Genomic DNA, 14,977 nt, shown 5'->3' with positions numbered 1-14,977 from the left:
ACAAAAGGAAGTAGAGGGAGTTAATAAAGAGAAAAGCTTAGAAGGAAATCATGCCATTTGCAGCAACATGGATGGACCTAGAGATGATCACGCTAAATGAAGTAAGTCAGGCAGAAAGACAAATATCATATGGTCTCACTTACATGTGGAATCTGAAGGATGCAAATGAACTCATTTACAAAACAGAAACAGACTCACAGACACAGAAAACAAACTTGTGTTTACCAAAGGGGAGAGGTGGGGGGGAGGGATACATTAGGGGTTTCGGATTAACATGTACACACGACTATATTTAAAATAGATAACCAATAAGGCCCTACTGTATAGCACAGGGAACTATATTCAATATCTTATAATAACCTGTAATAGAAAAGAATCTGAAAAAATATATGTATAACTCAAAAAAAAGAGAGAAAGCTCAATTAAATAATTAAATGAGGAGGTACAAAACCAAAAACCAGTTCTTTGTGTTTTTGTTTTGTTTTTGGCCACACCGAGCGGCTTGTGCGATCTTAGTTCCCTGACCAGGGATCCATCCCAGGCCCTCGGCATTGAAAGCAACGAATCCTAACCACTGGACTGCCAGGGAATTCCCCAAAATCTAGTTCTTTGAAAATACCAATGAAATAAACTTTTGATAAGACTAATTAAGGGAAAACAAAAAAGAAGTAAAAACTTGCTGAACATTCATGAAAGGTGAGAACCACACACGTAAACAAGTTTACACCGAACGCCCTGATGTTATGGTAATAAATGTGAAAACCTCCTCAAGAAATCGAGGCCTCCTATCAGATCGGGCCTGGGGGAAGCAGGAGACCGGAGCAGGCAATGAGCAGAGAGCAGGTGGGCTCAGAAGTTCCTGCCGTCTGGGACGTGGGCCCCCGGGCTCCGCACCAGTCCTGGCTGCAGCCCCAGGACCCTGAGTCAGGACCACTGGCCGCCGCTTGAGACAGCAGGTGTGTGTGGTGGTCACGGACAGCCAGCGACACAAGCGGCCGGCTCTGCAGCTCAGACCGCCGGGCATCTGGGCGGGCGGGCGGCTGGCATCCCCTGTAAAGCTAAGATTCCATCGTAGTTTATTTTAACTTTTTTTTTTTTTTTTGAAATGAATAGCCCAGTTTGCTTTTTTTTTTTTTTTTTAAAGAAATTCACGTTCTTTTATTTATTTATTTATTTATGACTGTGTTGAGTCTTCGTTTCTGTGTGAGGGCTCTCTCCAGTTGCGGCAAGTGGGGACCACTCCTCATCGTGGTGCGCGGGCCTCTCACCATCGCGGCCTCTCTTGTTGCGGAGCACAGGCTCCAGACGCGCAGGCTCAGTAGTTGTGGCTCACGGGCCCAGTTGCTCCGCAGCACGTGGGATCCTCCCAGACCAGGGCTCGAACCCGTGTCCCCTGCACTGGCAGGCAGACTCTCAACCACTGCGCCACCAGGGAAGCCCTATTTTAACTTTTAAGAATAACATCTGTGGCTTGATTTCCTTTTTTTCGTGAATACAAAGCGGAGTGTGTTCATTGTATAATATTTAGAAAACACAAAAAGTAAAAGAGAAAACCCAGAGGACTGGCGGGTGCCCCCCGGTGCCAAGTGGGTTGAGGCCCACGGGCCTTTGTTCCGACACGGCCACTTTGGTGACACACAGCTTCGTGACACACTGGGAGGACTTGTCCCCGTTACATTAAATATTTAATGTAAAATGTGGTTTTTAAGTAGCCATTTGTCATTCCTCCGATTTCTACCTCGTTTTTGGTCGTCAGGAGGCCCTCAGTCACAGCAGGCAGGAAGCAGGAAAGCCCACCCGAATGGTGGGGCCGGTGACCCCTGACCTCTACCCCCTGCCCCCACTGCAGTCTGGCATCCGGTGAGAAAGGGTCCCGAAGAGCCTTCTGGCCGAGACTCCCAGGGCTAGTTCCTTTGTGCTGCAGGAGAAACTCGATTCAGTGTGACACCATCGCAGTGACCCTTGGTGTTTAAAGTTGGCGACCTTAATTTTTAAAGGAACAATCGTTAAGTCAAATCAGTAAGTTAAAAATCACACCTCTGGGATGGAGGGACTAAGAAGAGAGATCGACCAGTGTTGGCGAGAACTTGGGGTGGTGGGGAGTAGTTTCCCGAGGCAGCTGCCCTGGAAGAGTCCGCGGGTTCCCCGAGAGTTAAACACCAGCCGTGTCCGGCCCGGCGCTCCCTGCCCACAGACGTGCCCGCGGCGGGGTCCACACCGTGGCACGTTACCCAGCTGAGATGCCGCAGTGTGGATGAACCTCGGAAACATCGTGCTGAGTGGAAGGAGCCAGACAAGAAAGGACGTATATTATGGCTCCATGTGCACGAAGCGTCCTGAACAGGCAAAGCCACAGGGACAGGAGCAGGGTCATGGGTGCAGGAGGTCGGGGGGCCAGGGTGGGTGACTGCTGGCGGGGACGGGCAATCTTTTGGGGTGATGACAGGCTCTGGATTAGGGGTGATGGTTGCACGTGCCTGAATATACTAGAAACACTGAGTTGTATACTTTAAAAGGGTCAATTCCATGGTATGTGAATTACACCTCAATAAAGCTTTAAAAAGTCACTGAGATGTACGCACAAAAGTTTAATTCAGTTTGAATGGCTTTCAAGTTAGCGCTGTTATTTAACTGAAGCGGCCTGAGTGGCCACATCTGCAGGGCCCAGGCTTTGCACCCCCATGTCTCTGGGGAACCTGGGTGGCTCTGCATTTGGGACTGGGGGCAGCAGGGTAAGTCTCCCCGTAGCTGTTGCGGGGCGTGGCGGCTGGGGGTCCGGTGTCCCCTCGTCCTGCCCCGAGGGCCCGGGATTGCAGTGGGGAGGCGTCCGGCCGCCTGCAGGGCCGCTCTCCTATGTGGTCAGCTGCTTTTCTCAGTCAAGACCAGTGTGTCCAGCAGAAATCCGTGAGCCACACGTGTGGTTTTAAATTTTCTATAGAAAGAGGCGAAATTAACTTTAGTGATATATTTTACTTAACCCTGGCATACGCAACATGTTACTATTCCGACACGTACTGGGTACACAGAAGTCAGTACGAGACCCTTTCTGCTATCACCCCGTGTGCGTTCTGCGCTTACAGCAGGTGGGGAAGTGGGGCCGGGAGGCCGCCCTTATCACCCTCCACCACCCCACCTGCCCCGCGATGGAGGGCAGAGGGAATACCTGGGGGGATACGCAGCCAGCGCCCCCATAGTTGTGGAAAACGACACAGAAAAATGACAAAGGAAGCACGATCTGGCGCCCAAACCAGAATGCTGTGCTGACCTCTCTAAAGGTCGCTCCGTCACTCCCCGTGGTGCGGAGAGGATGCATCGTGTTCTGTGCTCTCCTGCGCCAGGTGGGCAGATGGACGGATGGACGGGAGGCACGGGCCTGGGCCAGCAATGTGATTCTTTGTGGGGTCCTTCAGCTCTCCTTTCTGGGCTGTTTGAAGGGCAGCTTCGGGTCAGGAACAGTGAATCGTCGGCTCCTTGCTGCCCTTCCCACGTCCTCTGGGCTCCTGCGGGGTCTCAGGTTTTGCTGCCCCTGCCCCGCCGCTCACAAAGCTGCTTTGAGAAGGGGCGACCGGCCTGAAGAACGTGCCCCCAGCCCGGCTCGTGAGCAAGCTGGGCTCCTGCCTGGCTTGGCCTCCTTTGGACATGAGGGGTCTCTGGGCACAGTCGGGCCGGGTGGGGGGACGTGCCCATGAGCACCCGCTCTGTACTCCCCTTCCACTTCTCGGGGGGGGGCTGGGCTGTGGTGGGCGTGGGGGCCACTCTGTCTGGAGGCAGCATCCCTGGGAGGGTGGCCCTGCTGAGGTGTCCTCTTTCCCCTACTGGGCCTGCTGGATCCCCTTGGGCCTGGCTGAGGGGGGCATCCAGGAGGCATCTGCCTTGGGCCAGGTTGGTCAGTGTGCCAAGCAGGAGGCTGGTGGACATGGGGCAGGCACATCTGGGGACCCTGATCGCCCCAGAACCTGTAGCAGGCCAGGCCATCTCCCAGGTAGCTCTCAGGTAGGTTCCTAAGTAGCTCTCAGGTAGGGTCCCAGGTAGCTCTCAGGTAGGTGCCCAGGTAGCTCTCAGGTAGGTTCCCAGGTAGCTCTCAGGTAGACGCCCAGGTAGGTTTACAGGTAGGCTTTTAGGTAGACGCCCGGGGAGGCTCCCAGGTAGGTCCCAGCTCTCAGGAGGAAGCAATCTGACCTGCAAGGTGTGTCTCTCTGGAAACTCCCCTGCGCCCTTCCTTGGGTTTGAGTCTGTTTCTAGGTGGGTTTGCTGCTGGGCTGGGGGCTCCCCGCTCAGGTAGGGAGTGGAGCCGGGGAAGCAGGAGCCTCTGGGGTGAGTGGAGATCTGGTCGTGTGCCAGGGCTCCTTGCAGGGATTTGGCTCAGCTTAGCCCCTTTCAGCAAAAGTCACAACGCTAAACGAGTTGTATTTGGTGACTCTGATTTAAAGAACGTTCGAAAACTGCCAGGTGGTGCTCACCGCGGGGCCTCCGGGGACTCCTGCCCCTGGGAAGGCCCGTTCGCCTCGGCACGCGCTGCAGACCCAGCGCCACGATTCCAGCTAAAGACCATCTGGACTCCAGGCAGACTTTTTTCATTTTAAAGTGAGGTCAATTTTTAAAGTCTGCAGTGGGGTGAACTTGAACTTGGTCGTTGTCAGCAGTTTTCAGTCTCAGAAGCACATTGGGCTTAGTTGCTGCCGCTCGTTGGCGATTGGTTTCAGATTCCAGGGCTCAGGGACAGACCAGAGCTGAGTTTCGATGGCCTCAGTCCTTTCCCAAGGAGGGTCTGGCTCTGTCCACCTAACCTGGGGCCGGCCTGAGACCCCAGCCAATCACCTGCCTCCAAGTGGCCAGGCGCTGGCCACTGTGCCCCTGAGAGAAAGGGGGAAAGTGGTGCCAACAGGGAGGTGGAAATACGCCTGCAGCAGATCTTGAGATTGTAGGGATTTCCCCTAATTGAGAGGATTAGAAAAAAACACCCTCCCATAAAAGAGCCACCGGGTCTGGGCTGACCAGCAAAGTGGACGGCTGCAGCGGGAAGGAGGCCATCAGGGCGGTGAGCTCAGGGACGGCAACCCGACCGGCTCGGGGGGGGGTGGGGGGGGAAGAGCCTGACCGCCAGGGAGTGGGCTCACTGCTGGGCTGGGGCTCCCCCTGCGGGGCCTGACGCAGCGGGGTGAGCAGGACGTTCACCCCCGCGCTGCTGCCGGTCTTTGTGCCGAAATAAAGGCTCCGCCTTCTCAAGGAGGAATGTCCCTCGGGCCGCTCTGTGCTGGGAGGAACGAGGAGGGCTGTGGGCAGGAGACCCTTTCAGAAGCCCCCGGCGCCCGTTTGGGGTTTATTTAAACAACCCAATTGCTCTTAACCCCTCGCATGGGAGGTGGGTGCTTGGCCCCGTGTTCTCGGGCGGGAGACGGGAAAGGGTGCCGACAGAACGCTGCACCCGGGAGAGCCCTGGCCCCTACCCCGGCCTCGCGCAGGGATGCAGGCCCCAGCCCCACCAGGAGCTCGCTGCCCCGGGGTTTGCTGCTTGTTTGGCGGGCTGGGTGGCGGTTGGATGGTTCTGGACACGGCTGTGTGCCGTGAATGGTCAGGGGCTCCAGAGACGGCCAGCAACGGTGTTGACCCCGTGGACCAGCCCAGCCGGACGAGCGCTCAGCCTTGCTGAGGCCGCAGTGATGCTGTGAGCTGACCCCACGGGGACTGGGCCTGGGTGAGGCCTGACTGTTGGGCTGAAGGACGGGAAGACAGGGGAAGAAACAGGCCGGGCTCCCGGCGCCTCCCCGGGGAGGGGCCCACGGGGCCTGGGCCATTTCCAGCTCCCCCTGCTGGGGACCCTCTGGCCGGCCCAAGGGTCACCCCCCGCCCTGGCCAGATGGGCCCCGGAGATGCGGGGGGTGGTCACGAGGCCCGTCAGCGGGCCGTGGATTTGGACCACCCCTCAGCGCCCACTGCTGCTCCGGGACCCCCAGGAAAGGGCCTACAGAAGAGGGACAGACATTGGACCCGTCAGAGACCGTGACTGGGCAGGCTTCACGGGGCAGTGGCCGTGAGGGGCGTGAGCGGCACCTCCGCTACGTGCGGGACAGGCGCGCAAACAAGGCGCTCCTCCCTGCGGAGCACCCTGGCTGGGGCCTCGGTGTGGACGGGACAGCTGCGGTCACGCGCCCTGGGACAGCACCGCCAGCAGAGGGGCCCAGAGACCAGCTCAGGGCGCCGCACTCCCTTCCCTGGCGGCAACTCGGCAGCTGGGAGGACGGGGCGCCCCCCGGCCACCCAAAGAGGGTGTGCGGTGGGGATGGGTCTCTGTTTAGAGACCCCAGCCTCCTGGAGTGGCAGGCCCCCCGGGGTTGGGTCAGACTTGGGGTGGGAGGTGGGAAGGAGCGTCTGGGGTTAGGTCCCGGCAAGGGGCAGGGTGCTTGTGCACAGGGGCCGGATAACCTGCCCCACTCGAGGTCCATTATAATGACAGTAAAGACATTAGAAAAGCAAACGTGCTTGAGGGCAGAGAGGAGGGAAGAGGGGCCTTGCAGGCTGGGAAAGCAGAGCCCACGGCTGAGGGCCCGCCGAGTCTGGCTGCAGAGCCGGGGTGGCTCCAGGCTGGAAACAGGGCCTTGTGGAGGTCTGCGTGGGGTGGGGGCTGAGACCCCAGGTGGGGAAGGGAGGATTCCTTCCCGACAGACAGACAGGCTGGTCTTCCAGGCCCCTGTTACCCACAGTGAGGCTCTTCCCAGGTGCCGCCCGCCCCAGGTTCCCAAGCAGCCGTCCAGGGCCTCCTCTCCAGTGTGAGCAGCAGCCCCCAGACTCCGGAGGAAAAGGGGGCCGTGAACAGAGGGGAGGGCATCGATGCCGACAAACGAGACGTCTGGAAGCCACCAGGTCCTCAGGGGAAAGAACTCTTGGCTATTATTAAAATTTTGATAGTGGAAATGAATAATTAATGAAAGGGTTGTAAAATAAAGTTCAGGAAATCTCCCCCAGAGGCAGAGAAGAGGAAAGATAAGAAAATTAGAGGTTCTTACAGGAAGCCTAGCATCCAAGTCAGAGGAATTCCAGGAGGAGAGAATGGACAACAGGGAGGCCAGGACATAATCCAGGAAGACATGAGGACGTTTCCCAGGACTGAAGGACGTGAGCATGCCTAGTGGATCCTGCCCCGTCCGTCCGTCCTGCTGGCACCCTGGATGCTGTCAGGGGAAGGTCCCCCAGGAGGAGAAGAGCAGCGTCCTACCTACGGTCGGGAGTCAGGTGGTTCAGAGCTCTCCGCACCAACGTCAGGAGCTGGAAGGACCGTCACCATCACACACCTGGGGACGGCCTCTCACCTGCAGCCCGTGCACAGCCAGCCTTCCAGCCATGGCTTAGTGCCCAGTGAAGACATTTCCAGACAACCAAAGACCGGTTAAATGTCCCTCCCTTGCAGTTCTTCTCAGGAAGCTCGTGGAGAATGTGTTCCTCTAGAACCAGGAGCAAAACTGAGAAAGATGAAGGCTTAGAAATCAGGAAATGCAGGATGCACCAGGAGAGAAGACGGGGAGGGAGCCCTAGGGCAGCAGCTGTGCCGCCGGGCTAGAGAGCAGCCATCCAGATCGAGACAGGAGGGCAGAGGCTTGAGAAGGGATGTCTCTGGGAACAAGTGACAGACTCACAGGCTTGTCCGAACATCCTGGGGAGGTGTTATGATGCTGTCAGAGTCCTGTCAATGATGGCCTTGCAGGAAATCAAGCAGGGAATAAGTCGTGTTATTTTTTCTTTAATCTTCCCCCTGTTCTTTAGATAGGATAATTTCTGTTGATCTGTCTTCAGAGTCACTGACTCTAATCTGCCATCTCCAATCTGCGGTCAAGCCCCATCAGTGGATTTTGCATTTCAGTTATACTTTTTATTGGAGAACTGCCATTTGGTTCTCTTATGTAGTTTCATGGAATTTCCATTTGTACCTCTCTGTTTACTCATTTAAGAGCATATTTTTCTTTAACTTTTTGAACATGTTTTTCACTCATTCTTTGAACGGTTACAATAGTTGTGTTAAAGTCTTTGCTAAATTCAACCTCTGAGCTGCCTTGGAGTTGCTTTCCATTATGTGCTTTTCCGTAATTTTTTCCCCTTGAGTGTGGGTCATATTTTCCTCTTATTTGCAGGCCTTGTGATTTTTATATTATGTACTGAACGTTGTAAATGTTACATTGTAGAGACTCTGGATTGTTACCTTCCACTGAAGAATGTTGAACTTTGTTCTAGTAAACAGTTAATTTCTAGCTGATTACCTTGAACTGGGGGGGCATGGCTTGACATTTTGTTAGGGTGGATCTTTATCTTGGTGGGACTCAACGTACAAAGTGTTCCATGGATTTTTTTATTTCTTTTTTTTTTTTGGCTGCTGGGGTCTTCGTTGCTGCGCGCGGGCTTTCTCTAGTTGCGGTGAGCAGGGGCTACTCTTCCTTGCAGTGCGCGGGCTTCTCGTCGCGGTGGCTTCTCTTGTTGCAGAGCACGGGCTCTAGGCGCGCAGGTTTCAGTAGTTGTGGCACGTGGGCTCAGTAGTTGTGGCGCGCGGGCTCAGTAGTTGTGGCACACGGGCTTAGCTGCTCCACGGCATATGGGATCTTCCCAGACCAGGGCTTGAACCCGTGCTCCCTGCATTGGCAGGCAGATTCTTAACCACTGTGCCACCAGGGAAGCCCTGTTCCATGGATTTTATTGGGGCTTGGTTTTAGATTTTGGCAGAGTTGGTCTAGGGCGGGGCTCGCTCGCCACGGTCGCTGGGCTGGAGCCCAGAGTGTGAAGCGTTGCTTGACTGTTAGTGCCCCTGTCGAACTCTCGGCCTGGGGACAGCTGCCTCTGGGAGCCCTGGGGATCCTGCATCGCTCACCTGCACTTCTGGCCCCGAATGACCCCTCCAGCTGGTGCCCTGGCCCGCAGATGCACAGCCTCCTCCTCCACCGGAGGGGTGCCCTGCTCACCAGGTTCTGGGTTATGGTCCTAGCTGGGAGGTCGCCCCCAGCTGGGAGCCAGCCCATCCCTGGGCCCGCCCACCCTGGGCATCACCCGTCGTGCACAGCCTATTGTCCAAAAGTCGGCCGCCTAAAGCATGTCTGGTGGACGTTGTCTGCAGTGGGAGGGCCGGCCTGACACCAGTCAGTCTGCATGGCCGGAGCACAGGTTCGGAGCAAACTGAACAAGGCAGGAAAGTATCCAGAGTTCACTCCAGCTGAGCCCTGCTATGCTCCTGTCTCCTGTAAATAGTGTGTCAGCAGAAGACGCTCGGAGAGCTGTTTCAGGGGCTTTCAGGGTTTGGGGGGCTGGGGCATGACAGTGAATTCTCACCTTGAGCTTGGTCAGTCAGGTGTAAGACTGGACACTCAGGAAACAACCATATCAGCGTGTTAGTGAGAAATGTGAATGTAAACGTCCGAAAGAATAGCTAAAAGCCTGTGGGAGTGGGGGAGGAGAAGGCTCCAAGGGCTGTCCCCTCCAGGCCTGTGTCAGGACTCAGGTTTACGCAGGAGGTGCCATGTGTGTCACCGTGACATAAATCACACCGCAAATGAGGGAAAACTAGACCATCTCCGTAAACGTGGAAAAGTGTCTTGTATAAAATACACATCGACAGGAGCCTGTTGGCCGCCTGGGAATGGTACCACTTTGTTGCCAGCCTGGATGATTTAGAGCTGGGTGTGCCCGTGTGGGCTGGCTCAGGGGTCCTCACGGTGGGTCCACCCCTGAGGTTAGTGCTAAGTGTCCCGGGTCCAGCCGGGGAAGCCGAGGCCGCCTGACCCCCCCCACCCCGCAAGCACACAAGTGGGCCCTGCGGGGCTGCCCGTCAGGGCCCGTTCCCTTCTGTGTGGAGCCTGCAGCCTGACTGTCCCTCTCCGCTGGTCCCTTGAGCAGCTCCCTGCCTTTCCCTGAGGATGGACCCTGGAGACCCCGCCGGAGACCCCACCGGAGAGCCTGCTGCCGGTGACACTGCTGGTGACCCAGCCGGTGGCGAGTGTGTCCCCATGGGTGAGTCTGCACCCCTCACGGCCCAGGTCCAGCCTGGCTGCCCTTGTCAGCGCTGGGCATGGGGTGGGTGTGGGGGGGTCTGTGTACAGGTGCATGCATGTGCACCGGGCAGGGACCCCAGGTGGGAGGCGTCCAGGAGATGTGGCTTTCTGGGGGCCTGGGACGTGTGGAGCGGCCTCAGTTGTGGACGGGAGCAGGCACGTGGCTGCTATCACGGCCTTCCTGTCCTGAGGGCCGCGGGCGGGCACCTCCCTTGGCCCTGGGAAATGTGGCCTCGTGGTCCTGCAGTGGACCGCCTGCTGGCCACTTGCTTGATGTCTGACACCGAGGGTTGGCCACGACTGGACGGACACTTCAGGGAGCCCACACTGCAGTGTGGGTGAAGCTGGGCGCAGGGGGCTGGTGGGAACGGCGGGGTTCTCTCTGGAGCCTGGCTCTGCGCCCCACACTAAGTGTGGACACACGGCATCTTATCGGTCCTGCCAAGAAGGAGAGAGGACGAGGGGGCTGGGAGGTGTCTGAAGAGTGAGGGCCCCCAGACTGGCACTTTCAGCTTGGGAGCCCCGGGATCCCACGTGGTCCCTGGCCCCAAGAGAGCCGAGGCCCTGGCCTCCGTTTCTCCTCCGGGAGCCCCGAACTCCTCGCGGTGGTGTCTGTGGGCTCCGGGGGGCTTTCTTTCTGAGTGTCTCCTGTGTTCGGTGAGTGTTGTGGGCAGGGCAGACGCGGGGCCACGTGAAGCCTGATCTTGCCCCGCCAAGGACAGGTGGTGACGTGGAAGAGGAGACCAAGGCTGGAGGCGGAGGGGCTCCTCCCAGGCCTGGATCGGGTGTCCGGTTGGAGAGTGGGGCGCCCCTCCCTGCTGGCCCCTGGCATCCAGGGGGGCCGTCCCAGTGCCGGGCTGGGGTCCTCTGGTGGGCACAGGGGTGGGAGGGAGAGCCCCCAGCAAGTAAGCAAAGCGCTGCCCCTTCTTGCAGGTGATGGGGAACCTGGGGCCTCTTCCCAACCTCTGCTCACCCACCCCAGGGTCCTGAGAGGCTCGTGGAGTCGGCCCCCCATCTCCTGTGGGGTCCTCCGCAGGTGCACACAGCCTGCTCCAAGCAGAGTCTCCAGGGGGGCGCCCAGGCACACTCAGCCGCCCACAATGGACTCGTTTTCTGCTCAAAATTCCCCAGACCTTCAGACCGTGCTTTTCCCCACCTGTCCCCAATGTGCAGAGTCTTCAGGCCCTGACACCACCCTGCTGTGACTGGGGATCAGACACAGCCCCCCATCAGACACAGCCCCCCATCAGACACAGCCCCCCATCAGGCACAGCCCCCCATCAGACACAGCCCCTGGCCTTCTGCTGTGAGTGACCTCAGGCCAGGGAAGCCCTCTTCAGTGGGCATCTCTCTACCAGGGTCTGGGTACCTCCCCCAGGATGCTTCTGGCGCCTCTGCTGGTTTTGCCAAGAGCAGGACCCCCCTCTCTGTAGCCCCCGGACTCTGACACCCCAGGGCCCGGGCTTGTCCTGGACCATCTGGGTGCCACCGTCCCCCGCCTGTCCTGACGCTGGGGGCCAGAGGGGAAGGGACAGGCCGTTGAACACCTGCGGCCCTTCCCTCCCGTCCTCCCCTCCCCTGGGAACAAGAAAACATTGCCCAACTGAGAAGGCAACTGGGATCAGAAATTGTTTTTCTCCTGAAATCGTGGCCTTTGGGTGAGCAAGTGTAGCTGAATCAGAAAAGCTGCGTGCTGAAGTCCAGCAGGTCCCAGGATCTCGGGCAGCAGTGGATCCCCCTTCCTTGGGGAATTCGAAAGTCAGGCAGACAGAGCTGAATCACTTCTCAGCATGGAGGGAGGGGCAGGCGCGACCCTCCAGGAAGCCCGGTCCCCGCCCCGCCGCCCCTCACAGGCTCGTGCAGTACCCGGAACCTCCAGGCCTGGCCCTCCCTGTGTTAGGGCTGGGGTGGGGGCCCCCCAGCCCCTGGGAGCTGTGGAACCATCCTTGGGCTGTGACCTGAGGGAGGCTGTGAAAACAGGCAACACAGCACCCAGCTTCCTGGCTGTGTGACCATGGGCAAGTTACATACCTCTCTGTTTCCTTACCTGAGAAAAATAGTTGTCGCCCTATACTTAGCTGCACCTGTGAATGAGAGACTGCTGGCATGTGTGCTGTGGAGGCGTTAGCTGTGATCCTTTTGAGTCTTTGATCCAGTGGAATTTATTTTGCTGTGAGAGGTGACGAATGGGTCCATTCCATCCTAGAGGACCATTTGGACACCGAGCAACACTGAGTTCCCCGTGTTTGGAGTCTCCCCGGCTTTCTGCTCTGTTCGCCTGCCTGCATCACGCTGTTTGATGGCGGTGGTTTTATGACCTGCTGCACCCGGCAGGACTAAACCTCTCGTTGCTTTTCTCTCGTGTCTTATTTATTTTCCATATAGACGTCAGAATAATTTGTTTGCTTCTACAGAAATCGATTGCTGTTTTTACTGGATTTCATTACATTTATGGTTGGACAAAGAGGCATCTGACGCCATCTCACCCCAGTGTCAGGCAGGGCTGTGGGCTCGCAACGCCCTCCCACAAGGTGGGGTCTGCTTCCGCCCTTGAGGGGCGCTTCCGGAGGCCTTGCCCTGGGAGCCAGGCTCAGGTGTGTGCCTGAGGCCCTGGGGAGGAGCCCTTCTAAATTCCTGACCCACAGAATCTGGGATCCTGAGAGATGAACCGCTTGTCTGGGGCCCGTTGCCTTTCTCTCTATTCTCCTGTCTTCAGCAGTGCTTTTTTTTTTTTTTTTTTTTTAATGTATTTATTTATGTATCTTTGGCTGCGCTGGGTCTTCGTTGCCACGTGTGGGCTTTCTCTAGATGCGGCGAGCGGGAGTTACTCCTCGCTGTGGTGCGTGGGCTTCTCATTGTGGTGGCTTCTCTTGTTGCGGAGCACAGGCTCTAGGCACGCGGGCTTCAGTAGTTGCAGTACGCGGGCTCAGTAGTTGTGGCTCGCGGGCTCTACAGCGCAGGCTCAGTAGTTGTGGCGCACGGGCTTATTAGTGGCTCCGCGGCACGTGGGATCCTCCCGGACCAGGGCTCGAACCCGTGTTCCCTGCATTGGCAGGCGGATTCTTAACCACTGTACCACCAGGGAAACCCCAAAGTTTGATTCTTGAGCTTGAGTTTCAGTGTCCTCTGGACGCACTGCTGCCCACCTGCCCTCACCCACGTGCTCCTGGGGTGGTGTCAGGGGGCAGGTACCAGGCCAGAGGCCACCTGCCCTGCCGCCCCTGACCTGCCGTCTGGCCACCCCTGGCCAGCAGGTCCAGGATATCAGGGTGGCCCAGTCCCGGGCCCAGGGTGGGGAGGTGGCAGCGGTGGCCAGGCTGCGGCCACGGCTGATGTCCACCCTGTGGACAGAAGGCCCCCGTGCCCGCCCTCCTAGCTCAGCCCGGCCTCCTGTGGTGCATCCCTGAGTCGGGGGAGCGGGACTGGCCCACACTCGGCTGGCAGGTGGCCCCGGGCCGGGCACGCCGTGCTCGATGAGTCCTCCTTGTGCCGGCCTTTGGTGCCTGCTGCACTCAGCCCGGGCCCACATTCACACCGGCCCCGGGGCCCCTGCAGCTCCACCTTGGGCTTCCCGGGTGTCTGCCCACGGCCACGGAAGCTGGTGACCTTGTCTGCGCGTGCGAGTCTGGCCTTGGCACCGTCCAGCAGTCACTATAGAGTGTCCCTCAAGGCCTGGGCCACGGCCTTGAACAGGGCCGACATGGTCACCGCCGGGAGCTGGCAGCATCGGGAGGGGACAGACAGCAAACCCGCATCCCACGTGCAGCGTCAGGCGAGGGGGCCAGGCCGGCGGGTCAGCGGTGCTTCGGCAGCAGCTTGGAAGCCGAGGGTGTGAGTGACCGAGGGTGCAGCCTGGCCTGTGGCTTTGACCCAAAAGGGCACTGGGCCTGGGGGAGCCGTGAACGGAGAGCAGCCTGGCCCAGTCTGACCCTGTAAGACTTTCCTCGTGCTGGGCGTGGTCTGCAGGGCCCAGTGGGGAAGAGGGAGACCTCTGGCTGGCGCCTGCTGGGCCCTTTCTATTGGTAGGAATTCTTGACTTAACCGTGTCCCAGGGTCATCAAGGTATTGTGCAGGTGCCCTGCGGAGGCTCTGTTGATCTGTCTTCACAGTGAGACCTACAGCCCCTGGTGGGTTTCCTGTAGGTGTGAGATGGGGGTGACATCCCAGTGTTTTCAATAAGGTTATGCAGTTTCCCACACTGGCCGCACACCCTGGCTCATGCAGGCCAGTTCCGGCTCCAAGTCCCCCCTCCCTGGGCCACACGCTCAGCCTTAACCCCTGTGGCTCCGGCCTGGGTGGGGCGGTCCTCTGGTTTCCCTGCGGTTGTTAAGACAGGCCCCCTGCACCCACTCACACTGCTACTGTTTGGATTAGAATATAGAATCTACTGATTAATTTGGGGAGAATTGACAACTTTGCATTACTGATTATATGGTATAGCCCTTCCTTAATCAGGTCTTTTAATTTTTTTCTCAGTGACATTTTTTTTTTAAATTTATTTTATTTTTGGCTGCGTTGGGTCTTCGTTGCTGCACGCGGGCTTTCTCTAGTTGCGGCGAGCGGGGGCTACTCTTTGTTGCGGTGCGCGGGCTTCTCATTGCAGTGGCTTCTCTTGTTGCAGAGCATGGGCTCTAGGCGCGTGGGCTTCAGTAGTTGTAGCACGCAGGCTTAGCAGTTGTGGCTCGCAGGCTCCAGAGCGCAGGCTCAGTAGTTGTGGCGCACGGGCTTAGCTGCTCCGCGGCATGTGGCATCTTCCCAGACCAGGGCTCGAACCCGTGTCCCCTGCACTAGAAGGCGGATTCTTAACCACTGCGCCACCAGGGAAGCCCCTCTCAGTGACATTTTATATTTTTTGCATGAACTTCTTTTGTTACATTTATCCCAAGAAATTTGAAATTTTTTATGTTACTGTACCTGATATTTTTTAAATGTTCATTTCTGTCTGTCACTAG

General features: G+C 57.7%; 1 protein-coding gene across 6 annotated transcripts in view; it reads left to right on the top strand.

Moving 5' to 3' along the window:
• The window catches only part of EXD3 (exonuclease 3'-5' domain containing 3), a 76,282-nt gene that overhangs the window by 6,549 nt on the left and 54,756 nt on the right, over window positions 1–14,977 (top strand). For 4 of the 6 annotated variants that reach the window (XM_059926144.1, XM_059926143.1, XM_059926138.1 and 1 more), the window contains exon 2: window positions 9,871–9,984. In XM_059926144.1, the coding sequence (XP_059782127.1) occupies window positions 9,891–9,984 (94 nt within the window). In that variant the 5' untranslated portion in view covers window positions 9,871–9,890. Of the gene's footprint in view, window positions 1–4,865; window positions 5,039–5,224; window positions 5,363–9,870; window positions 9,985–14,977 lie in introns of those variants that run through there. The other 2 variants (XM_059926140.1, XM_059926139.1) reach the window with 2 other exon arrangements.

Source organism: Balaenoptera ricei, chromosome 6 (assembly GCF_028023285.1).
Source record: "Balaenoptera ricei isolate mBalRic1 chromosome 6, mBalRic1.hap2, whole genome shotgun sequence".
In the NCBI taxonomy this organism is placed as follows: domain Eukaryota; kingdom Metazoa; phylum Chordata; class Mammalia; order Artiodactyla; family Balaenopteridae; genus Balaenoptera; species Balaenoptera ricei.
This window is presented reverse-complemented; position numbering and strand designations above follow the sequence as displayed.